General features: G+C 41.5%; 1 protein-coding gene across 3 annotated transcripts in view; it reads left to right on the forward strand.

Annotated features, from left to right (window-relative positions):
• Window positions 1–25,877, forward strand: part of bcam (basal cell adhesion molecule (Lutheran blood group)) — a 53,079-nt gene that overhangs the window by 10,626 nt on the left and 16,576 nt on the right. For all 3 annotated transcript variants that reach the window (XM_088410858.1, XM_088410860.1, XM_088410861.1), the window contains exons 2-3: window positions 24,850–24,977; window positions 25,048–25,264. In XM_088410858.1, coding sequence (XP_088266984.1) covers window positions 24,850–24,977; window positions 25,048–25,264 — 345 coding nt within the window. The remainder of the gene's footprint in view (window positions 1–24,849; window positions 24,978–25,047; window positions 25,265–25,877) is intronic.

A 25,877-nucleotide genomic window follows, 5' to 3' on the forward strand; every position in this document is an offset into this window, starting at 1 on the left:
GGCAAAGAGTCCGCCTGTGCTTTTTCTATGAATATTTAATCTGTAATCAATAACGTCCAATTGGGTTATGACTCCATCAGGCTAAATGAGTCCCAGTTTTGCGTCCGTACGCCGCGCAGAGCGGCGACGGATCGTTATTGTCGGCCTGATGTCGGCCTCATAAAGTGCTTAACCCATTCTGCTGTTATGAAAGGGGCCTAAAGTCATTAGGGATCCGCCATCTTGTCTTGAGAGTCCCTTGTGTTTGAAAACTTTGTGAACGATTATTTCACGTTAACCCCTGGGGCTCTGGGGATTTTTCACTCGTCCGGCCTTATTATCACCCGACTGGGCTGACTTTGAAAGGCTCATAACATTGTCAAATAGAAATATATATCGACTTTCAACCCCTCAAAATGTTCGTTGGCATCAGTCACAGCCATACATAGATAAAAAAAAAAAAAATTTTTTGGGTGGGGAGGGGGGCCTACCACCCATTTATGTACAAAAATTGTACAAAGTAACTATGTATATTTATTTATTTATGAAATTGAAATATTTATTATGTCATAATTGGAATATTATGACTTTTGAAGACTTTTGCATGATGGGAGTCCAGGCTAAGCCAATCATGGAAGTCATTGAAAGGTCTACAAATGTCATGTTGGCTCCTCGGGCCACCTGGTGGTTTTGGGGTGTCAACAACAACAAAAAAACTCTATTGCGTCCTTTTTGCGAGCTGCTATCGAAAGGATCAATGCAAAAATTGGGTTTTCAATATGTCCAAAATTGACAATATTTCCAATATTGAATGGAATTAACATGGGCTAAATTTGTTATGATTTCTGCAGTCCTTCATGAAATTCGTTTGATTCATTTTTAGTGTTTAATCAAAATATGGCATAGAAAACCAAATAAAAATATAAATACAAAATAATTATAGTTATAACTTTATAAAATACTAAAAATTAAATGATTGTTACTTGCAGCCCTATTGAAGACATTTAGACTAAGTCAAGCATGGTGTCCAACATAAGACCCGCGGGCCGGATCTGCTCCGCAAATGCCTTGAATTGGGCCCATTTAAGTATAGAAGTATAAAAGTGAACTGAATTTTTTCAAAACTTGAAATGTTTTAGAATTACTAGTCATGTTGTACTTTTTGGACAGTATCAAAAAAAATCATACAATTGAAGTTGTTGTTTTAAAGTTGTATAAATATATACCATGATTTTATTGGTCGCATGAGTTTGACGCCCCAAAGTTAAAAATGTTGAGAATTTTCCCATTTACTGTAAATATCGGCTCAAAATATCGACTGTGGACCTCCTTCACAACGAATAATATTTTATCGGCCCCGGAAAAAAAAACATGTCGGTGTCTATCTCCAGTCCGAAGAGCACCCCTTTTGATCCCATTCTGCGCTCACATCACACACTCCAAGATTCGTCCCCGCGGACCGCGATGAAAGCCGCGCCGTCCCCCCGCCCGTGTCAATTAGAGGCGCGGGCGGGCGGGCGGGCGGGCGTGTGCGCTCTACATTTTGTGCGTGTCTTTTGAAAGCGGCGCGCGGGCTGGCGCATGAGGCGGCCTAATGGCCGGGGCCGAGAGGACACATGTTCCGTAATGAGGCCCGACAAAGGCGGACGGCGCGTGGGGGGGGGTGATGGGCTAGTTAAGTGCGTTACCCCTTTTCAGCCCAGGATGGCCTTTAAATCCACAGGCAAAAAATACCCCATTATTCCCTGTCTAACGGATGTGCTTATTTACTGCCGGGCGCACCCAGCATCCATTCTATCCAGGCCAAAGCATTTTTAGCGGGAAGCTAATCATGCTGTAACAACAATAACAATGTATTTTTATTTATGGCGCGTTTCGCTACACCAAAAGGCACCATGCGATTAAGTACAAAATCACTTTTTTTCCTCATGAAACTCAATATTTTACTATTTAAAAAAAGCAAAAAACAATCATGATACACTATAAAATATGTATATCAAAGTATAATAACAGAGTATATTATTACTCATAAATAGGGAGTTGCCGCACAAACATAGAATGAAACCAGCCATTAATACTAATACTATTAATTCTGCGTTAATCTTAATTAGATCAAAAATCAATTTTGAATTGAACTATGCACCCAAAAATTGGAATCGAATCATGAGAGTGTAGTTTGTAGTTGTAGTTTGTCTTGAGTAGTTTATTCACTTAGAGGGGAAAAAACAATGAAGTAAAGTAAAGTAACATAAGAAGGACAACTGTTGTATTCAAGCTCTTTGACTAGTTTGATCACAGTTTTTCTAAAGAAACATCAAATGTCATATTTTGATTTAACACTCAAGATAAACAAATTCAACAGACGACAGAAATCTTAAATCCTATTGAGAGGCTCAAATTCGAGTCATTCTAGAACTTTCAACAACGGCTCCGACCGATGACTTGACGATTAACGGCGGGCGGTCGATTATTTTGACAATCGATTAGTTCTCGATTTGAAAACCAAATCATTTTTCCAATCATTAACTCAAACGAGTGTGTGTCTCGGCGCCTCCCCCGGCTAGCCAAACGAAAGCCTTGCGCGCAAGCTCAAAACACAACTTCCAAGCCTCCATTGTCTTCTCAATGAACATTTTCTACTCCGGTTTCTTTTTTTCTACGTGGCGGTTGAGGAGTTCTTGCCTATCGTTTAAAAAAAAGGCCGAGCGCCGTGTTTTCATGCATATTTCAGTGGGCTACCTCAACAAGGCTACATTGTTAAGACATTCCTTCAGGCTGCTGGAATCCAGGTATTAATAAGTGGGCCAAGCGCACACACACACTCAAAGTTCTTTTTTCCTACCGTAGTGGGGACATTGCATTGACAATGCATTTCCTAGCCTCTAACTAACTTGACCAATCCTTACGCTAACCTCAACCAAAATTCACTTCAAACCTCAACTCCAAAACCAAGTCCTGACCCTCAAAAAGAGCTCTGAGCTTGTGGGGTCCACCCAAATGGTCCCCACACGTGCAAGACGTCCTCTCGAAGAGTAAAACCGGGATTTTTGTCCCCACGATGCCGTAACAGCCAGGGAAACACACACAAGATGTTTTTCTATCATAGTGGAGGCATTCCATAGACGTAATCCATTTCTTTACCCTAACCTCAACCGAAATCCAATTCAAATAAAATCTAGAATTAAAAAAAAGCTTTTATCGTTATTATACGCAGTAAAATGAGATTAGGGGGAGTCACTGATACACAAAATAAAAAGAATAAAACAGCATAAAAAATACATACAGAAATGAATGATAAATACAGGAGTAAATACAAATGCATTCAAAAAGAACTTGTGGGGTCCACTAGAATGGTCAACACAAATGCAAGAAGTCCCCACAAAGACAGTAAAACATGAAGTTTGGTCCCCACCATGCAGCAAAATTCAGGGTCGCACATACACACATTTTCAATGTTTTTTTTTTCTATCGTAGTAGGGACATTCCATTGACATATTGCAGAGGTATCCAACCTGCGGCCCGTGGGCCATTTGTGGCCCGCCACTCAGATTTTTGCGGCCCGCGGTATACACTAAATACATTTCGACAGGGGCGGCAATGTTTTTTATTTATTCATCTATCTGAACTTATGGGGTCCAATACAATGGTCCCCACAAGCACAAGGTCCCCACAAACACATGAAAAACTCGAATTTGGTCCCCACAATGTGGCAAAACCAAGACTACACACACACACTAGGCTGAGAGCCCCAATAGATGTGCACTCCCCCGTTTGGAAAACATTTGTGCAAAAAAACTGAGGCCGTCATGTGCGACCAGCATTTCAATGGAGGGGCGGGGCTTGTGGGCATGTGTGTGGCCCTCCATCACCACGAGCTAATCAGCGCATGTGAAAGTTACTAGGATTTAAGCGGGGTTCCGACCAGTCGCGTGTGCAAATGGACGGCGGTGGCGCTTGGCGATGGGACCCCGAGTTCTGCTTTCTCCCCCGTTTGTTCTCAATTCGAAAAGAAAACTTGTGCGTTCCTGTCATGACATTAAAGTACGTGAAAGAGTGAAAGAGCAACCCCTGTCCCTTGTATTCCCATTTAGGAGCCACTGTTAGAAATCAAAAAATAGTATGTGCATTCCTTGTACCCAGTGAGGGACAAATTTATAGTAAAAAAAAAAAAAATTCAAACAATGATATTGGAAGCTGCAAACGGGAGACAAACGAGCTTGCCAAACGCACGCGTGACAGTTGGCAAAAGCGACGAGGCAGCAGGAATGGGAAGCTGATATCGTTCTTGACTCAGCTGCTGCCCCGGCCGGCATATGGATGGGGGGGGGGGGGGGGGGGGGGGGGAATCCGCCGTGGAAATCAAGTTGGAAATGATCAAATGCATTTTGTTTGTCATTTTGTCATGTCGTTTTTCAAAATCCCAGTCGTACTCTGAATCCGATCAATTCAAGAACATGCTTTTGGACACGCTTTTGTTTTGTGTTTTGGTTTGCTCGTCTATGCCGCGTGTCATGTGTTTCTTCCGGAAGAAAATATGTGGGCGCATATGCGGCGCGCTGGCGTGAATCGAGCAAACAGTTGGTGGGATTTGTGTGTGTGTGTGTATGTGTGTGTGTGCGAACGCATATGGGTCTGGCTAAGACAAAATAGACGCACCAGTGGACACATGAATGGGGCATCTGGAGCTCCTCAGGGAACTGGTCTAGGTCCATAGAGATTTATAAATATATATATATATATATATATATATATATATATATATATATATATATATATATATATATATATATATATATATTAATGGCTGGTTTCATTCTGTGTTTGTGCGGAAACTCCCTATTTTCTTTTCCTTTCACAACAGAGTACAGTGACGGAAAATTTCCAAGTAGCACGGATGACAGACAGCCCCCACATCTGTCCGTCAACTCCCCGGCGCCCCCTTTGCATTCCTCTGATCACAGTAGTCGTCACCTCGCTTTTTTTTTTTTTTCTTTCCCCCTGACAGCACTCCTTTCTTTGGGGTTGGCTCCACTTCCACTTCCACCTGCACGGACAAGCTTTTGCTTCTGCGCCTCGCCGTAAATGTCAAAATCTGCCCCGGGGGGTCCAATCCAAGAGCGGAATGCGTGTAATTCGAACCTCTACGTTGTTCTCCGATGACATTTCCCCACTTCCGCTTTTGCGACATTCAGAAAATATGAAAGCAATGTTTTTATTAGAAAAGATCTCAAACAAAGGGGCAATATTTGGACGGCGTTTTTCAGAAAGAATGACACTGTTAAACTACTTTTTCCAGCGCTACGGGGACTCGATTTTTGAGCGGTCATTAAAATCGATGATAGTATCGATCGTACGAGTAACATTTGACACAATAACAAACAATAAATGATGATTTTAAAGATAGACCTGTATATCGAAGATGTCAAATTTCTATTATCGTATTAAGGTAAAAAGGCCGATACTTCCACAAGTAATAAGGCTGGTATCGGCACAATACAATACCTGGTATCGGTAGTCACCCATCCAGAATACATTACTGTCGCTGGATCCTTTTCCGGCTTTCTCAAAAAAACATGTATCGTTCCTGCTGATATCATACCAGATTGATATTTGTATCAGTATAAGCACTCAATGAGCATCCGATCAATATTAGTATCAAGCAGTAATCGAGGCTAAAATATCTGAATCGGAAGCAAAAATGTGATCTATCGATATGGGACAGTACTCTAAGCTGCGATATCAGGATTGTATCAGAAGTGAAAAATGTATCAGGAGCCCCCGAGTGGATTCATTTGTAAAATCGTTGAGTAAACATTTTTGACTGTTAAACTCATTCCAATGTACTTGCAAATATGTTCAAATGTACTTGTAGGATCACTTGTGAAAACATAGCGGTATCGTTTTCCGCATGTGCTATTTTTTATTTGCACGATGAGATGTTGATGAAAGCTTTTCACGGGAGGTCATAAAGGATGCCGATTTTAAATCGCTTGAGCGTCTCGTCTCGTTGAAAACAGTTCAAAAGAGGCGCAAAGGCTTTCATGTCCGCCTCCTTTTTTCTTTGTCCCCCACACCAACGTCACACATCTCCTGGCGATAAAATATTTCGGGGTTTTCGTTTGGGAAGCTCAAGTAAAGGTTCGGTTTGAGAATTTTCCAAAAAAGCTGATGCGCTGCCGTCTTTTTTTTTTTTTTTTGTCGTCAAAATGATATCATGCCCGATAAGTGCTTTTGAACCCCACTCATCTTTCTTCACTTCCAAACCTCCAGCTCCCAGCTTTGCTCAAAATTCCTGGCAAGGGGGAGGACGATATCAAGTATCGGTATCGGGTCAATACTTAGCCTTGTTTTATTTGAAACGAATACCCCCCCCCAGTTTTGGGGGGAATTTTGTTTAGAAAAAATATTGGTGGTGTCAGTATTTGGTATCAGTGACTACTTGATACTCTTACTGGTATCGGAAAAAAAAGACTGCTGACAAACATTTTCCAAAGCTGCCACTTTTCTCACATTGGGAAGCTAAAAAAAAAAACAAAACAAAAAAAACTCTCTTAAACGGTAATTGGCAAGTACCAATACCATGTGTCGTTATCAGGCCAATACCTAGCTTTTTTTTAAAAACAAATAAACAAAAACAAGTTAACTTGTGGATGAGCGTGAATGAGTTAAAATGGCTGATTTTGCAGGGAAATTTTGTGAATCAAAAGTATTAGTGGTGTCGGCACTTGGTATCAGTGACTCCTCACACTGGTATCGTACCACAGATCAATCCTTTTACATTACAAAAAAGCTTAAACTTTACATTTTACAAGCTAATGAAATGAAACAATTCTGAAATAATGACGCATCAAAAAATATAGCTTTTATATATTTTTAATCCTATTTTTCTGTTTCCTCGTGGCTTCCGTTTTGTTTCTGTTGCTTCAAGGCACGACTAATCAATCAATCATGATAAATGCACAAATATCAAACGTCATCAATAATCTTTCCTGATGTTTACATGCCAATAAAAGGCCATGAAAGCAAGTTTGAGCATGTTCTGCACTCGTGGGAAAGCTTTTCCGAATCTTCGGCAAACATCCAAACTATGCCTTCTTAAGAACATGAAATGAATAAAATACGCAAGTTGGCAAGGCAAGACGCAACGCCCGGAGGATCAAAAGAAGGTCAAAAGCGGATGAAGCCAGCGTGGCCGCTTATCACTCCTGGGACGACATGCCAAAATGAGCTTACAGGGGGGGGGGACCCTCCTTATTATTAAAGTTTATCTTCAGGAAGAAATACTTCTCTCGGCGTCATTTTCTATTGTGAAGAAAGAGGAAGAGAAATGACCTAAAAACTTTGATGTTATTTGATTTATTGGAATGATTTGTGGCCTAAACTACCTTTTATGGATAGTTATTCCTTCTAACTAATGCTCGCGAAACTATATTTCGTTAGCTAACAGCGAAGACTAGTTGAACTGCGCAAGTAGCAAATGAACTTCTTTGATGGATTAGCCGCATTAACCTCTTTTTAATAAATACAAAATCATCTCAAACTTTGAACGTTATTTTTAGCGAAGGAGCTTGCGTTCGGAGCTATGCGAATCGACACAAAAACTTGTTGCTATTTGAGTTGTGGCTGGTTCTGTTGTCCCACCATCTAAACCTTTTTTTATGGATTATTATTCCGTCCAAACAATATTTGCTAGTCTATATTTCGTAAGATAAAAACAAAGAGTCATTTAACTGTGAAATATGCACATTAGCTTCTTTTGTGAATTGTATTAGCACCATTAGCCTCTTTTTAATAAGAAAAAAAAAATCATCCCAAATTAATAACGTTGTCATTTTTAGCTAACTAGCTTGCGTTGGTTGCTACACAAATCGGTACAAAAACTCATCGGTGTAATAATTTGTGGCTGTTTCTGTTGTATCCAAACTACCTTTTTATGGATGATTATTTCGTCTAACTATTGATTGCTAGGCTATATTTTGTTAGCTAACTTTTATAGCGCGGGACAGCTATTAACTCTGTATTTGTCATTAGCTCTTTTAAAAGCTAGCTGTTAGCATGTTGACACCGGGCCCGTGTATATATTGAGCAGCTTCCGACAAGGCGTGACTTTTTTGTTTCCGGCAGGTGACAAATCAAGAGTGCAGAGAAGCGAATGTTCGTTCCCGGGCTAGCTGGCATTTTGGCGCCGTGTTCGCCGTCTTCTATTTCCGACGCGGCCGGGGGTTATCTGCGCGGGCCATCAGGCGAGGAGGCGGGGCCACACGCAGGTGGAGACACGTGCTTGTTTTGGCTCGTTCAGCTTGCGCGCATTCCGCGATGTTATCCAGCGGCTCCGGCTAGCTTGAGCCGATTGTTATCTTGTAGTTATTTGGCGTGACTTTGACGGATGACGTTCAACACCCCCCCGGACTATTTTTGCTTTGCCGATGCGTGGCATCGCTCAAAATGTTAATAGATATTGAAATCATAGCACTTATGATTGAACCTCTTGTGTGCAATTTTCGCGCTAATGACTTCATCATGCAAGCTATGAATAGTAATCAAAAGAAAATCCCACAAGACAGCAGAGTGATACTCTTCCTTTTTTTTCACTTCATTTGTTCATTTTCTTGGAGTGCTCATTGTGTTATGAATTTTTTTTCTCAGGATTCGAACTTTACTCAATTTAAAGTGAAAATTCAGAGAACACTACACTGATTGCAAGTGAATTCTGATTATATTCTTTATGCTTTCAGAATTCTCACTTTAACGCCTGAGGGAAATTTTGACCCAACTATGGATTTTTGATGTTTTGGATGTGTGATATCAAATGAAAAACATACAAAAACAACAAAAAAAAAACCACTATGGGGCTAAAATTTTGCAAAGCTTGTCAAAGCATGATGACTTTCAGTTTGCCACGCTGCCGTCCGTTTTAAATGCTTGCAAACGAGAGCTGGAGAGGTATACCCTATAGATGTAAAATTTAGCCCATGTCAGGCTCATTTACTGCCATTCAAAATTTTGTATATAATTTTGTTATTTTACACCCAATGCATTTTCCTCGATTTTTGCTTTAATCCTTTCAACAGCGACTCACGAATGGGGTGTAAAACAAATTTTTGTATTCACACCCCAAAACCACAAGGTGGCACTAGATGCCAACGTATGGCATTTGCAGGCCTTTCAATGACTTCAATGTTTGGCTTAGCCTGGACTCACATAATGCAAAAGTCTTCAAGTCATAATACTTATTGTGACATATAAAATATTACTATTTCAATTTCATACATTTGTAAATGTACAGCATAGTTACATTTGCTATTATCACATTTTTACAATTTTTGTACATAAAGGGGACGTTGATGTTTTGCCCCACAATGTTTTGGTCTCGTCTCCGTGGACTCCCCCAGCCATCCTCATCACGTATGCCAATCAATAATCGGCTGACCCGCCCGCCGCGATTCCCTATTGGCTCCCCGGCCCGCGTGTGACCCCCAAAGACCCCCGTGCGCCCCGTCCTTGCTTTCTTTGTACCAATAACGTCTGTCTTGCTGTGATAAAACGGCCTCCATGTCTGTTGCCGCGGCAACATATAGCACCCCCCCCCCCCCCCTCCACCCGAAAGCAAATCTCTTTTAGAGGTAAATACGCAATGATGGCGGCAGATAGACGAGCAGAATATCAAAGAAAATGGAGTGAATTAAAAAGAGATGATGGCTCAGCTGTTGTTTGGTGGTGATGAATTAGCCCCTCCCCCAAATGGAAATGACGGTCGACGACAGGTGGGCTATTATTCTATAGATTAGCTGTCATTTCTGCAAGGTTAACGCGCACGCACCAGCTAGCTATATGTTGATGTGGACAGAAGTAATGGAACACCTGCTGGAGCTTCTCTGAGGTTTTCGTAAGTGTGAATGTGACATTTCGAGTCGAGTTATCCAACTGGAGCTTAAGTGCTCCTGCATCAAAATGGAGAATATGGAGTATGATTTTACACTGTTTCTTTTGATTGTTCTTTATTTGTCTTTTGTGAGACCTATTGATCACGTCAAGGATAGTCAAGTTATTGAACTGGAGATTAAGGGCCTGTGCATGAAAATGGAGACTGTGGAGTGTCATTTTGTACTGTTTATTTTGCTTGTTTATTATTAGTCTTTTTTAGATGTATTGTTCACGTCAAGGAGAATCAAGTCATCCAAATGGAGAGAAAGGGCCCGTGTAGCAAAATGAAGACTATGAAGTGTAATTTTGTCATGTATATTTTCCTTGCTCATTATTCATCGTTTGTGAAACCTATTGGTTGCATCAAAGAGTCAAGTTTTCCAACTGGAGACTAAGGGCCCATGCATGAAAATTAAGACTGTGGAGTGTAATTTTGTACTGTTTATTTTGCTTGTTTATGATTAGTCTTTTATGAGATGTATTGTTCACATCAAGTAGAGTCAAGTCACCCAAATGGAGACTAAGGGCCCATGCATGGGCCAGTGTTTTTGTCCAGTATCACAACACAGTATGCACTTTGCCCTTGACAGAAGTAGGTAGCTCCTTTTGACATAAATATCTTGCTTAATTACGACTCGGCTGTTGCGTCGGCGTTGTACCGCCCGTAGTCCACGATGACGCTTGTAGCGCGTCCACGCCTCCCGCATTCTCACCTTTCTCCTGGCCACATATAGTCCGCCCCCCGTATATGATATGTGGTGTCTGCTAATATTAAACGTATGGCGGCGGCGTGGGTTTATCTCCCGCTAGGACGGCTTATCTCGCAGCCTGTCTTGAAGTGTGGCTGCAAAAATAGATCTCCCTTCCTGTCAAATGCGCTCTTGAGCAATGCGGGCGCACGTAAGATAAGGCGCCGCCAAGGCCGCGTGGAAGCGAAGGCCTACTTTTAGCGAGCCTATCTGCGTGAGAGCCGCGGGCGACCGGTGGGAGACTTTGGAGGTTTCTTCGAACCGGACTGCGGAGTGCGGGGAAGCAAACAAAGAAGTGCGAGGAATTCCAGCCGGTGCGCGGCGAGGTTTTAACGGATTTAGAAATCAACTAGAAGAAAGCGAAGAATCGTCATTAAGTCGGTATTATTATATCGCGGCGGGACTATTAAGGGGATTTTCCACCTTGTGGGAAATTCCAAATACCACGGAGCCTTGAATGCAAAATTCATTAGCTAACATGCTAATAAGCAATGAAGGAGAATGAGGGCTCCCAATTGTAGGCATTGTTGTCCAATTTCCACTAAGAGGAGATTAAGGGCTGTCTCGGTAAAGTGGAGACTGCGGAGTGTAATGCTGTACTGTTTAGCTTTTAGTTTTGAGATAACTATAACTATAACTTCATGAGACCTTTTAGATCTCTTATTTTATCCAAGAGGAGACTCAGGGCTGCTGCAGCAAAAATAGGGACTGTGGCTTAGGGATAGACAAATCATCAGCTCCAGTGATTGGCATTTTTACGATGATCAGCTGCGATATTTGGCATTTTGATGAATATCGACTCCAATATTTGGTATTTTGACAATTATCAGCTTTGATATTTGGCTTTTTAGATCATTATTAGTGTCATCATTGATGAATATTCTGTCGATATTCGGCAGTTTGATGATTATCGGCTCGGGATATTTGACATGTTGATTATCGTCACCAATATTTGGTGTTTTGATGATTATCGTTGCGGATATTTGGCATTTTGATGACTATTGCCACTGATATTTGGCTTTTTGATGATCGTCTTGCAACATTAGGCATTTTGATTATCGCAGCATTGATTTTTGGCTTCACGTGTGATTATTTAGCATTTTCATGGACGATTTTTGGCATTTTGATGATTATCAAAACCTTTTTTGATATTTTGATGATTAACATTGCCAATATATTGTTTTTTGGTAATTATTATCACCCATATTTGGTACTTTGCTGATTGTCTGCGCTGATATTTGACTTTTTTTCAATTGTTGGCACTGATATCATTTTTAGCAATTTGACCAATATTTGCCATTTTTAAAAATCTGATGGCCAAGAAGTAGTTTACAACTTGCGTAAACGTACACGAACCCTCGATCTCCCGATTTAGCACATTTTCGTCAATTTTTCAAAACGCCAGAATTTTCGATTTATTGCCCAGCTTCGCCGTTTATTCCCCAAACGATTAGTGAGAGACTTTTGCGGCTCTCCAAATCGACCGAAAGAAAGGAAAGAATGCCTCCGAATCCTAATGAAGTCTGAATTATTATATCTGGCGGGGATAAGGCGGATTAATAGCGGGGGCTTTGGTGGGGATTTTGCGCCCCTTGCCCAGATGCATGATGGGAGTCTGCCTCCCGTATCTGGCTGCCAAGGGCCCCATGTGTCTCCGCCGGCGGGCTTGTGACCATATCTGCTCGCTCGCCAGAGATTGGCGGTGTACTGATGTGTGACTCCGTGCCCCCCGCTTACTGCGCTTCACCCAAGCATTGGAAAGTTAATCCACCATAATAGGCAAAAAAAAAAAAAAAAAAAGCGAGCCGAGGTGCCGGGGGCACTGGCGGGCGAGAGTGGGGCGGGGCCTGGGGGCTAAGCGTGGCGTGAAAAAGTTTTTCCCAGCGTGAGCTATGACACGCAAAAAGGCTTACGATTCGAGGCCAGACCAAACCGAGCGTTTCTGTTTCGCAGATGTTGATAAAAATATGTCTTTAAATACAATAACAAGGCCTGACTCCGAGATAGTATTTTTTCATTTTTTTTTAATCTAAACACATGAAACATTATATGGTTGTCGGGTGTCCAATTTTTTCCCAGCACCTGAATGCATCACATGTTCAGTCTAAATCAGTGGTCCCCAAATGGTTCATGGTATTACACATTTTTCCCTGTCATTTTTTTCATCAGTATGCTGTATATATTTATAATAATATGACGCTATAGTACACTTTTATTTTTTATTTTCCGCCGTGTCTTCCATAATATTTTTAGCAACCGAATTCCAAAGGTCAATCTATACTAAACTTGGATCTGAGCGACTGTGACAAAATGGCCAAAAACAGGCAAAACAGCTATGTTTTTTTTCTGAATTCAAATTTCACAAATCTTGATCAGAATGTCGCGATTGGACTAGTGAGAGCGTCGATAGCATATTATCAATAATATTTTTGACGTGAGTTCGCGATTGGCCAATGAACAAAAGATGTCCAACTTGAGTCCTGTCCAATTTTGGGCAGTGTAAGAGACATACGGATCTACAGTCCTGTAGTTGAAATTTAGCTCCTCTATTAGCTCCTCACTACGACAGTAATGTTGGTCACTCTTTGCAGAGGATAAAGAATATATGCCTGTGATTATTGTTAGCAGTCTACATGTGTTGCGGCTCCATTTGTGTTCAGATATAGCTTCCCTTCAAGGTTAAAACTCCCACATAGATGAAAATTGTTAGCATGTGGATCTATGGCGTTTCCCATTGTATGCTAGCTTTCAAGTGCTGAAAAATGCCAATGATTTATCAACTTTTACCCAACTTCGCATCACATTAAAAAAAAAAAAAAAAAATCATGCCGAGGCGTGAAAAACGTGGGCGTGCGAAGGACGACCGGGGGTCATCTGGAGGTCATGTGTAGGATACAATGCTGCGCTTCGCGCTGGAGCGGGGCTTGTCGGTCGGCGTCTTCCCCGCCACCCGCCGAACGCCGCCGTTGTGGCGTTTGCGTGATCGGGTGGCGGGCTCGGGTGCGGGGCTAATTTCAGCAATGTAGGGGCCAGTGAGCCGTATTGTGCGCCACACCGTCTCTGCTCGCCGCTTTGAATTCCGTTCCCCGTTTCTTTCTCCTTGGGCCTATCAGGCACGCGGCATATTTACGCCCCAGTCTCTAGATCCCTCTATCGGTGCGGCACACTCGGGGGAGGACCGGGGGGGTTTAGCCACTCTATTGAGCGTGCTGGATGGAGGTGCGATGAGGAGAAAGGAAAGAAAGGGAGATTAATCCAAAATGGTGCACTCCAGTGGCCTCTTATCTCATTACAGCGAGGGTAGCTTGTCATGACCCCCCCCCCCAGACACACACCTCTGTCCCTATTATTTAAAATCCTGCCCACACAAACCTCATTTGCAAGGCTCAAAAAAAAAAAAAATGGACGAAAATGACCCGTAAAAGAAAAACAAAAGAAAAAAAACTATTGATATTCATTTGATTCCTTGTGATGCTCCATATTTTCACTGTTAGCCGGGAATGTTTTGAGACCAATTTTCTCTTAAACCGATACCAGCAGTCATTCATATTGATATCTAGCGCTGATACTATCAGCATTTGATGGACAAAATGTATCCTCCAAAAGACAAGTCATTAGAAAGCAATTCAGATACGGTATTTTGACCCAAATTTTCTCAAATTAACTTTTCAATTCTTCTAATTCAACCAATGACTTGAAATAAGACCATGTATGGGTCCGATACCATACCGCGTAACTATGTGCGATTCCCAAAGTGACGTGAAATATTCCCAAGTGGCGAGCGGGCTAACACGCGCGCGTTGTTTACCTTTATCGTTTGTGGATGGTGCGACTAGCGCGAGCCTCTGTGTTGCGCCAACACAACGCTCGGCTGCTAAAATCCGGCTCCCGCCGGCGGGAATTAACACCCGGGAAATCTTGACAACAGGAAATATTAGAAAAATGGAGTCGTTGACAAACGCTGGGCAGGCGGGTGCCTTTGCGCAACTCGTGCTGTACATGAGCATTTCTCTAACGGGTTAGCATATATAGCATGTACATTTATGCGTGTGCTTAGTTGAGATGTGATTTCCAGAGGGCATTAGCGGAAATGGGCCTAGTATTTATCTGCGCGCCACGTTTGGAAACCACTTTGAGACGCAATCGAATCAAGGGGAAGTGACAGAGAGCGAGAGAGCGGGCGTGCGAGCGAGCGGCGCCGCTTCATACGCGGCCTTTTAGTGAGATTAGCTGCAGCCTTAATGTCGTCCCCGTTTGATTTATACCACGTCAGCCTCTCTCCTCGCTCCTGTCTGCCTTTGACACAATACAGATTGTTTTCTTTTGCTCGGGAAAAAAATGCGCGCGGTGACCGCTAGGCACTTAGCCGCGACCCATAACAAACCTCCAGAATGGAAATCGGACATTCTTTAATCGGTTTTTCCTATTACTAAGTACATAGGTACACAGACATTGCTTGAATTAAAAAAAAAAACACATATATATATATATATATATATATATATATATATATATATATATATATATATATATATATATATATATATATATATATATATATCTCGCAGGAAGCTAATGTGAAGCTAGCATCATGTAATAATGATCATGTTGGTAAGATCGGGGTTAAGAAAATTTCATTTTATGACTGGTTTTTGTTTTTTCATTTTTTTTCTCCATTTTTAAGGTTTTATGGACTTAAAAAAAGTACATGGATATTGCCAAGAGATTTTTTTTTTTAATCTGTACTGCCAGTGTGGAAGTCCTTCTGAAATAGTAATCGGGAGATCTCTAATGATAATAACGATAATAAATAATGTTTTAGTTTTTGTCATTCCTGTTTTAATATTATTTCATTAAAAAAATGTCCCTGGGATAAACCTGAAATGAAAAAGACTGCTCCACAAAATTAGAAAATTGCTCCTCAAATTATGTGAATGATTCACAAAACCGCTCCGCAAAAAAATTCTATTTCGATCCTCATAATTTACTGCCTTGTACATGGGCAACACCTGTCACGTGTGTATGTATGTGTGTGTATATCTATATATGTGTGTATATACACACATATCTACCCCCAAGAAGCCATTATTCCTTGGCGCTACTTGAAGAAACGGGAACGATAGCAAAAGCACGACTCCGGCCTTCTCCCTTCACCGAGCGCACGGCGGGCAAATGGTTCCCGTCCTTCCACGCGGGGACCCCGTTACGCTGTCATGTGACCTTTCTCACATTTGGAACTTTTGCCGCTACGTACATTTTGCTCAGCTCTTCCCCAATTTCATATTTTGCCAGCGGCGAGGGGAAGAAAAGGACAGCGCTGTGTTAATTGGAGTCCCCGCAAGGCAGGAGGAGGCCAATATATGGGGGGGGGCACCCCAAGACATTAAATATTAACATCCTTTCTCATCTCTGGCCCCTCGCTGACACCCCAGTGATTGCCTTTTCTTTTTTTTTTTTTTTTCTCGTAACCCATCTCTGGCTTCTTTGTCAAATTGAGTTTTGAATGAAAGGAAGCCACGCAGGGGGAGAGGAAGGGGCGAGACCTAGCTTAGCGCGCTAACTAGCTGCTCAGCACTTCATTTGAGTTGATGTGAAGTGTAGTGAGATTCTGTTCAGTTGCCGTAGTGACGTATGTATCACCTTTTCACATTTGTATGTACCGAGAATTTCGCACTATTAGCCACTAGTTGGTTTTTTTTTTTTGTCACTAGTTATACTATATGTCACATCGGGTTGCTGTTTGACAGAATTTAAGATGGAGGTTCTCTGCAACCTGTGGCCGAAACAAATCAACCTCCAAGGTTTCCTGCTAGTTTTAAATAGTTTTACAAGGCTATAACATTACAAGTCTAGTTTCCGAGTCTAATTCTAATTTCTTTTGCTTGCTGTGGGTGGATGTTGCACTTTTTGCAACATCAGCGCATACAGCGCATGGGTACAGAAAAACACAATACAACCAAAAACTAGACAAAAAATATTCAAGATCGAAACTTTGTTATGGCATTAGCTAAGGCTTCGCTTTGCTATGCCGATCATTAAATAAATAAATAAATCATGTCACCAGACGTACATCACTAAATGAAAGCGAAATTCACTGATTTAAAGAACCGGTGGAAAGAAAGTACCCAAAGGTGACATCATGTTGTGTTTGGCAACGAGCAAGTTAGCAGCGACTCCATGGAGCTTCTTTAAACGCATTGTCTCTTCTGTGTCTCTTCTTCTCCTTTCCTTTCTCTTTCTACATTTATCCTCCTAATCCTCTTGCTCGACACACACACACACACAAAAAAAAAAAAACACTTGTTGACCGCAGCGCCCTAAAATGCGGCCTTTGAATGGCCCGGACTTTTATCGCGCACGATCCGTCGCCGGGACGACGGGGGGAATCTTTGGCTGGACAAAAGAGGACATGAGAGATGGACCTTGTTGGCCACTTGAGCGCTGTTTGTCCCTCTCCAAAAAAGTGTCGCACGCGATGACACCACACTCAAGGAAGAGCGCGATTTATCTGTTCCAAGTGAGCGCCGCCCAGGAATGTGCGCATGTAGCTTGACTGACTGCCAGACGACACCTGCAGGGTCTTTGCTGATGACTTGGGGGGGGGGGGGGGGGGACACATAAAAATAAGAAGCTTTTTGACTCGAGGTTCTCAAATTAGGGCACGGGGAGGGTATCTAATCAAATTGAATGCTTTTTAATGCTGTAACAGAAACGGTGCTTTTTTCTTTTCAAATTAAGAGCACATTAATTGGAACATGAAGTGTTTCCCTGAATCCTTTACAAAACGTTGCACACCCTCGTATTGTTGTGTTTTTTTTTCAAATCGAATTCAATGCTCTCCTTTTCAATTTAAGAGCGAAATAATTGGAATATGAAACAATTTCATGCTAGATTGTTGAATTGGCTCCCCTTAAAAAAACGGTATACGCCTTCATCTTATTGTTTTTATCTTATTCAATGCTTTTCGTGTTATAACAGAAGCTGAGTTTTTCTTTTTCAGATTACGAGCAAATTAATTGGAACATGAAACAAAAGGATGCTAAATTTTTGCAGTGACTCCTTTCCATAATGTTGCACGCCTTTATTTTGTTATTTTGATCTAATTTAACGCTTTTAATGCTCTAAGAGAAACTATGAGTTTTCTTTTCAAATTAAGAGCAAATGAATTAGATCATAAGACTAATTAATGCTAAATTGTTTGATTGACTCCTTGAAGAATTTTCGTCTTTGTTGTTGTTATGATCTAATTTAATGATGTAAAAGAAACTGCTTTTTTTCCTTTTCAAATTAGGAGCAAATTAATTGGAACAGATGCTAAATTGTTGCAGTGGCTCCTTGACAATACGCTTTTATTTTGTTGTTTTGATCTAATTTAATGCTTTTTCATGATGTGGCAGAAACAGTGCACATTTATTTTCAAATTAAGTGCAGAAGTATGGTAAATGTCATACGTTTTATCATGTGACATCATCATCTTTAGTCCGGCTACTTGGCAAAGTGCTTTTTTAAAAAGGGGTACTCAAATTACCCAAAGCCTCATTTCACCGCCTGGCTATTTTGCATTGTCAACAGTACTTCTGTGAAAAATGTCAATAAAAGGGATAAATGATGCAATTCTGACTTTTAAATTGCACGTCCATAAAAAGTTGCGTCTGCAGCGGCTGCCCGCCCGCCCGCCAAGTGTGAAATTCAACAACCTCGTAAATCTTTCGTCTGCCTTCTTTTCGAAAAAGTGCCCGAGCGAGCCTTTCAAATTTTGCTGAGCTGAGTTTCGCCTGCCTGCGTGCGCAGTGCGCTCATGCTCTGCTTCTCAACATCATATATATATATATATATATATATATATATATATATATATATATATATATATATATATATATATATATATATATACACACATACATACACTGCATACTTTGAACTCAAAATATGCAGTAGAGGTCTACATAATATATTTTGACAATTTTAAAAAGAAATGTAATGTATTTTTTCCAAATATTGTCAAGTGTTAGACCAAAGTAGAAAATGAACAATTAATACCATAAAACACATGAATATAGAAATAATTTCATGTTTTTACATTGTTTTTTTTTTTCAAATATTTTCAAGTGTCAAGCTAGTGTTAGTAGAAAATGTCCTTTTAAAGGTAATAACTGCGCATGAAAATTAATTGTTATCAAATGTACCTGTTCGATCCCGACGACGTCATTCACATTTTTTATATTTATCCGTGTATTTTTTCCAATATTTTCAAGTGTCAGGCTGAAATAAAAATGTGTATTCAAAGGTTTAAATTGTGTATGAAAACAATGTCATCATCAAATTATTTCCAGACAAAATATCAACTTTATACATTTAAAAATAGCTAAAAAACGGGGAAAAATTGACTGTGCCCCAAACGGCAAACAGCGGAAATGTTTTATCACGACTGTGGTTTTTTATGGACAATTTCTGAGTTGGAATGTGGCTTGGCGTGTTCAGCATGCTGATGGAATATTTTCTTTTTCTTTTTCGCAGTGTGAACTTGAGAGTTTATAGGCTTGCGTCTTACCCCCAAGCCGCTTATGTATATTTATGAAGAGCGCCAAGCGAACGTGCCTTGCTCGCCTCCGCACTTGTCGCGCACCGTATAAACTGGGCAAAAATCATTTTACAAACATATATATATATATATATATATATATATATATATATATATATATATATATATATATATATATATATATATATATATATATATACTGTATATATATTTATTGCTCTATTGTAATGTGCATACACGAGTTAAAATGTACTCTTCCTGTTACCAATGTCCGCCATTTTGTATATGCAGTGAGCATTGCATTAATTTCAAATTGATGCTTCCTACAGAACTCCTGTGGACCCCCCCCCCCCCCCCCCACCCTCCCGGGTACTCATAACCCCAATTTGAGAACCGCTGTTTTAAGGCTTAAATTATTAAAAAAAAAAAAAAAAAGAAGTAAATGTAGGTTACAGGAGTTTTCTCAGTCTAAAGTGTGTCACAGGCACAATTGTTTCAATGAACAGGGAAGCACTGTTATCTATTTTCCTTGATTTAACCCCTTAATGTCAACACAGGAACATTCTCCTTCAACACACACGCCAAATTCGCCTTTCACACTCACCCGCGCGTTTTGATGGCCATTGTGTGTGTGCTTTGTTTTTGCGACATGGTGGGGACCACATTCCAGGTTTTACTTTCTGTAGGGACCTCTTGTACTTATGGAGACCATTTTGCTGGACCCCCACAGGTTCAGACCTTGTTTTTGAGGGCAGAACTTGCTTTGAATCAGATTTCGGGTGAGGTTCACGTAAGGGTTAGGATTGGACAATCTATTGTGATGGTTAGAAAATGCATGACGCCAGTGGATGTCCTCACAAGTACTGCTGTACAAACGTGTGTGTGTGTATTTGGCAAAAGCTGCAGCTGGCGGCCTGCACCTGTTGGGCTCTCATCAGCCCTACGTTGACAGACTTGGGAGCTTTCCGTGGGGTCCCCTATTCACTAAACACACACACACTAATCCTACTGTACAATGGGATACTGTACAGCGGGCCAATAAGCAGAGGCGGGCACTCGTCAACGCTGACGGAAGCCCACTCTTTCTCTGTTTGGCTCTTGGCCAGGAAATGCTTTTTTTTTTAATTCCCCAGCTAAAGACGCGTTTTAGTAAATTCAACCTCAGCAATACTTTGTTTTCCTTGTAGTGTATGTGACAAATGGAATTTAGACAAATGTTCATGAAACTGTCTTCTATAGTTGTAGGGCAGACAGTAATAAACAAATCGACATCCACCATTTGAGTAAAGCAGGAGAATCTAGTGGACATGATTGCTAATTGCACTCGTCAACGTAATGGTGTATTATAGCCAAGGGTTAAGACCCTAAGCCGGCTTTGTTTTCGTGTTACACTTATATTACTGTGTTGTGTTTCAAATGCAGTGTAACTGTAGAACCGCAGACAGTGTTTTCTTTAAGTGTAAGTACTAAAACAGAAAAAAGAAATAGTATGCAGAAGTAGACCAGCACCTGACGAATGACGGACCAGAAAACAAAAAAAGTCAAATGTCGCCCTCCGGCGGTGGCGGAATTGGGCCAACCCAGGGACTGGTTCTGATCTTCTGGGGTGCGGCTTTCACCCTTTTCTTCTTTCAGCAATGGATCCATCACAAATTTCCCGCAGCGTCCTCCTATCTTTGAAAAGAAAACATTTTTTTTCCTCCATTAGCAAGCCATTATGCTAATAGTAGCTCATCTTGCGCAACTTTGGCAGGATGCTAATAGCAGCCATCAGATGATGCCAGATGCACTTTGTCTGTTTGAAAGCTGGCAAAGGGAAGAGAAGGAAAGGCGCCTCTCATGACTTCCCAGATTTGGTCACTCCATTTTTATAAGTGCAAAGTGAATCTCTTTGTACATATTGACAACAATAGGCAAAGAGCGAGCGAGCGAGCGAGCGGGCCCAATGATAGCGCCGTCTGCGTCAGCGCCGCATGAATAATAAATAGAGAAATATGCAGATGTGAATAGCAAAGTGTAGAGGAATAAATGAGATGCTATTTATAGAGGCGTGAATGGGATTGATGGAAGCACTCGAAATCGCTTGATGACTTTCAGCATCGTTTGCTCTCGCTTAGCACGTTGCGGCGCGGCGTACGCCGCTTAACGGCGGGAGGTGATGGTGTCCGACATCAGCGCTGCAAGCGATAGCACCGCAAATGTAGTTCTGGCGTCTCAAAAACGTTTTTTCTTCTTTTTTTCTTCATGGGAAAATGCATTGTGTTTCTGCAGGTATCATCTAATGGGAATAAATGCTTTTCAATGCAGTGACAGAAACATTGTTTTCTAATTGAGAACAAAGTAATTGAAACGGAACCGAATGCAAGATTGTGTTATGGTGACTATTGCGTGTTTTCAAATTGAGAGCCAATGAAGTTGAGCATAGATACCACTGCTAATGTAGTTCTGGGGGTTAAATAAATCAGCTACAGAAGGGAAAGAATTTTAAGCATTTTAGTTTTAAGTTTTCAGCATTTTGCTCTTTTTTAACGGAAAATGCTTGTTGTTTTTCTGCGGGCATCAGCTCATCGTAACAAACGTGTTTGAATGCAGTGCCAGGAACGGTATGTTTTCAAATTGTGAACACATTAATTGAAACATGAACTTATCGCAAAATTGGTGTACAAGTGACTAATCGTGTGCTTTCAAATTGAGAGCAAATGAAGTGGAACATGAAGGAACATCTTGCTGAATTGGGTTATAGTGAGTCTTTTGCAAAATCATATTTGCCTTCATTTTGTATGGATGCTTTTCCAATTTTCTGTCGCTGTCTCTTACGGGGACAATTACACACAATTTGGGCCTTGCTAATTGTGTTGCATCGAAATGTCAATCGCGGGGAAAAAAAAGTGTAAATCCCGCCTTTTGTGACCTTCTACTGGAGGTGACTCCGTCCTTGCGCCAGAGCTCGTGTTTGCTTTGCCAACAGTCCAACTCACAATAATCCACTTAGCCACCAAGGTTGTTTTGGACCACACACTCGCATTCATACAGGTGTACACACACACACATAAACACAAACACTCATACACGTATATGTATGCATGGGGGGACGCCGGTGCTTGAAACAGCCATACTGTCAGGCTCCCTCACGAGCAATATTTGTGTTAGCCAGAAGACAAATGGCCGCTGCCTCCGGGTTTTGGCACTCTTCCCGCCGGCGGGTGTGTGTGCGCTGTGTATTAAAAAATGCTCTTTGAGATGGGGGACTTGAAACAAGTCCTGCGTTTGATGTCCAAAATACGGCACTAGCTGAAAGGGAAAGGAGAGCATCCACTTGGCTTCTTGTGGTAATGAGGAGGAACGTGTGTGTCTGTGAATGTGTGAGTGTGTGTGTGTGTGTGTGTGTGTGTGTGTGTGCATGCATATACTGGTTTTACCTGCATGTGAGCACCAGATTTTGGGTTTTACTGTCTTTATGGGGATTTCTTGCACTTGGGGACTATTTTGGTGGACCTCACAAGTACAGAGCTCTTTTTTAGGGTAAAGGTTTTTTTTTTAGGGTATACTTTTGAAGTGGATTTTGCTTAGGGTTACTGGGGTTACAGGCAATCCGTTGTGATAGTTAGGAAATGCATGATCTCAATGAAATGTCCCCATTATAATCGAAAAACGGCCTTGTGTGTATACGTCTGTGTGTGTGTGCTTGTGCATAGACAGGAGTTGAAGCAAAGTGCATAAAAGACTAGCGCCAGAGCATTGAAGACAGCTCCGCATTAACTTTTCAAGAGAGGCGGGACCGATATGGCTTCTGCGGGTCGGCTCCACTCTGATGCCTTGCTTTGACTCTTTGACAGGGTCTCTCTCTCTCTCGCACACACACACACACACACAAATGCATGCATTCTGTACTTAACTGTAGCTTTTTGCCATTTTTCACTTCGTCTTAAAAACACCTTAATAATAGATCAAATGTAAGTGTGTGTGTGTGTGTGTATGTGTGTGTGTGTGTGTGTCCACGTCAAAGTCTGACCGTCTCGTTCCCATCTGTCTCGCGGTCATGCCCCCCCGCCACACACACACAGGCACACACTTTCCCTCTCTTTGAGTAAATCGGATTATCTGGCCTGCGTCAACTAACGAGACCCCCGTGTAGCAAGCCCCCCCCCCCCCCCCCCCCCCCCCATTTCCCTCCAAGCCTTATGACCACACCCGTTCTGCGCTCTCGCCGTCCGCTTCACACACAGAAACACAAGTGCAGAATTCCCTAATTGTGTCCCCTAATTGCCCAGCTCCGTCTGTCCAGCTGTCCGATAGAAAGCAGATTGATCATTCCAGGAATAAATATTTATTTCAGGAATAAGTACTATAATTCTTTTCAAATGGAGCCACGGGAAGGCACTTCAAGGGTTAATAGAAATTTTACAGGAATTCTGCGCCATCATCGAATCAAATGTAATGCTTTGCGGCGTCATGTCAGGAAGAGTAGTTTTGTTTTTCAAATTAAGAGCAAATGGATTGGATTTTTTCCCCTTAATGTATTTTCTCAAAAATTGTCTGTTGCCCTCTAAAGGTCATTGGTAGAAGTACAACCAAATGATTCATAAATGTCTCTCAGCGAGGTTGTATTTCGAAAGGCTAATTTGAGGAGATGAAATGCTAACATGCTAACAGTTAGGAGGCGGGCATGTAGCAGGTTTGCAAGCTGAGTACAGAAAATGTCATATTAAGATGGATTTTACATTTTTGTTTCTTATAGCAATGCTAACAATATGTCTATGCTGCAGTTCTCAAAAGCGGGGTACTTGAGGGTATTTCAGAGGGTAACCGAAATTTTAAGAGGTTTTCTAAAGCTGTCTACAAATACAATTTAGTGATTTTATATGCCAGTGCATTCGTATTTTCAAATTGAGAGTAAATTGATTGGAACATGGAATCATCTTATAGCTTATCGCTACTTTTTTTTTCAGTGACTCCTTTGCATAACCGTATGCTTTTAATTTTTTTAGGATTTTCACGGCTGCGCATTGTCATTGGTGATGGAGTTTTCCGTCAGAAAAAAAATGAAGGCTGTTACGCAATATATTTTCTGGAATTGCTGAGTAAAATATGCTGTGAGAGATTCCTTTGCAAAGATTTATCAACTTTAATAAATGACTGACATGGCTCAGCGCTCTATTTTCCAATTTTTCTTCATCTACTTCATAAACCATACTAACCATACATAAATCATACTTCATAAACTTCTCGATAGTTAAGGAGGTGCAGTAGGTGGTTGAAAAAATATGACTTTGTTGAATAAAGTTTGAGTAGCACCAAGGCCTTCGAGAAGGCTTTTACGCAGATTGATGCAGATTTATATATCGCTATGTCCTTACGTTACTGTTTCTCCTTGTTTCCTCGCGTCCATTCTCCTCCCTTCTCACTGCAGAGTAAACACTCTTTCATCCTCCGCTATTGGGATCCCCCCCCCCCCCCCCCCAACGTTGTCCTCCTCCCTTTCCTGGCTTTCCCGCTCTCTCCAACTTCCTCACATCTCATCAATTATTCACATGTAGATTTTGTAGCTGAGAAATTGACGACGCGCCTCATTTATTATTCACGGCGGGTCCGGGGGATACTCGCGGAAACGTATTTGCGCCAAGTACGCTCAAGCGCGCGTCTTTTTGTCGGCAGCGTGCCGAGGGTCGGTGACGGTCAACGTGGCCCCCAAAGTGGAGGTGCTGAAGGACGAGACGGCCAAGCTGCCCTGCGCGTACAGCGTGTCGCCGTCGTCCAGCAACACCATCGTGGAGTGGCACATCGTGAGTGGCCGCCGTAGCCGCCGTTGGCGTGCCAGCGTTTGCTTCCCGCTGCTTTTGCTCGTCCTTTCAGGAGCTGCAGGGAAACAGGAAGCGCGTGGCTTACCGCACCCAGGGCGGAGAGGCCAAAAGCGACAAGGACACCCCGTTGAGCGGCCGCGTCACCATCGGCGATGACGCCACTTTGACCATCGCGTCGGTGCGACCCTCTGACGGCCTGCCTTTCTTCTGCTCTGTCACCGCCGGACCTGCCGGCAACGGAGAAGCGTCCACCGTGCTCAAAGTTTTCTGTGAGTCGCTGGATCGCTTCACATGCGCCGACACAGTATTAAAAGAAAAAAAAATATAAAAATAAAAATATATACATATATATATGAATATATAAAATGCACTTAATGTGCTTTACAACAATACTCAACCTTCATATTATTATTAGAAAACACATACAACACATTATGTGAACTGTCTGTTCACATACTGTATATATATATATATATATATATATATATATATATATATATATATATATATATATATATATATATATGAAATGCACGTAATGTGCTTTACAACAATACTCAACCTGCATATTATTATTAGAAAACACATACAACACATTATGTGAACTGTCTGTTCACATATATGTGTATATATAGATATATATAATATACCCCCCCCCCTCTTTTACATTAGTCTTCTCTAAACAGACAGCGGCAGACAGTTTGTTAACTAATTTGATCACGATCATATCTTGAGCCACTGTCAATCTTTTCTTATGAAATGATGCAAATTGTGACGCTTTACATAAGCAAATACGCTCTTAGAAAAGTGTGTGAAAAGTGCCGAGTCCTGATGACGAGCCCCAGAACGCAACACCGGCCGGGACGCTCCACATTGCGAGGA

This window comes from Hippichthys cyanospilos, chromosome 3 (genome assembly GCF_059441005.1).
Source record: "Hippichthys cyanospilos isolate Australia breed blue-spotted pipefish chromosome 3, RoL_Hcya_1.0, whole genome shotgun sequence".
Classification (NCBI taxonomy): Eukaryota; Metazoa; Chordata; class Actinopteri; order Syngnathiformes; family Syngnathidae; genus Hippichthys; species Hippichthys cyanospilos.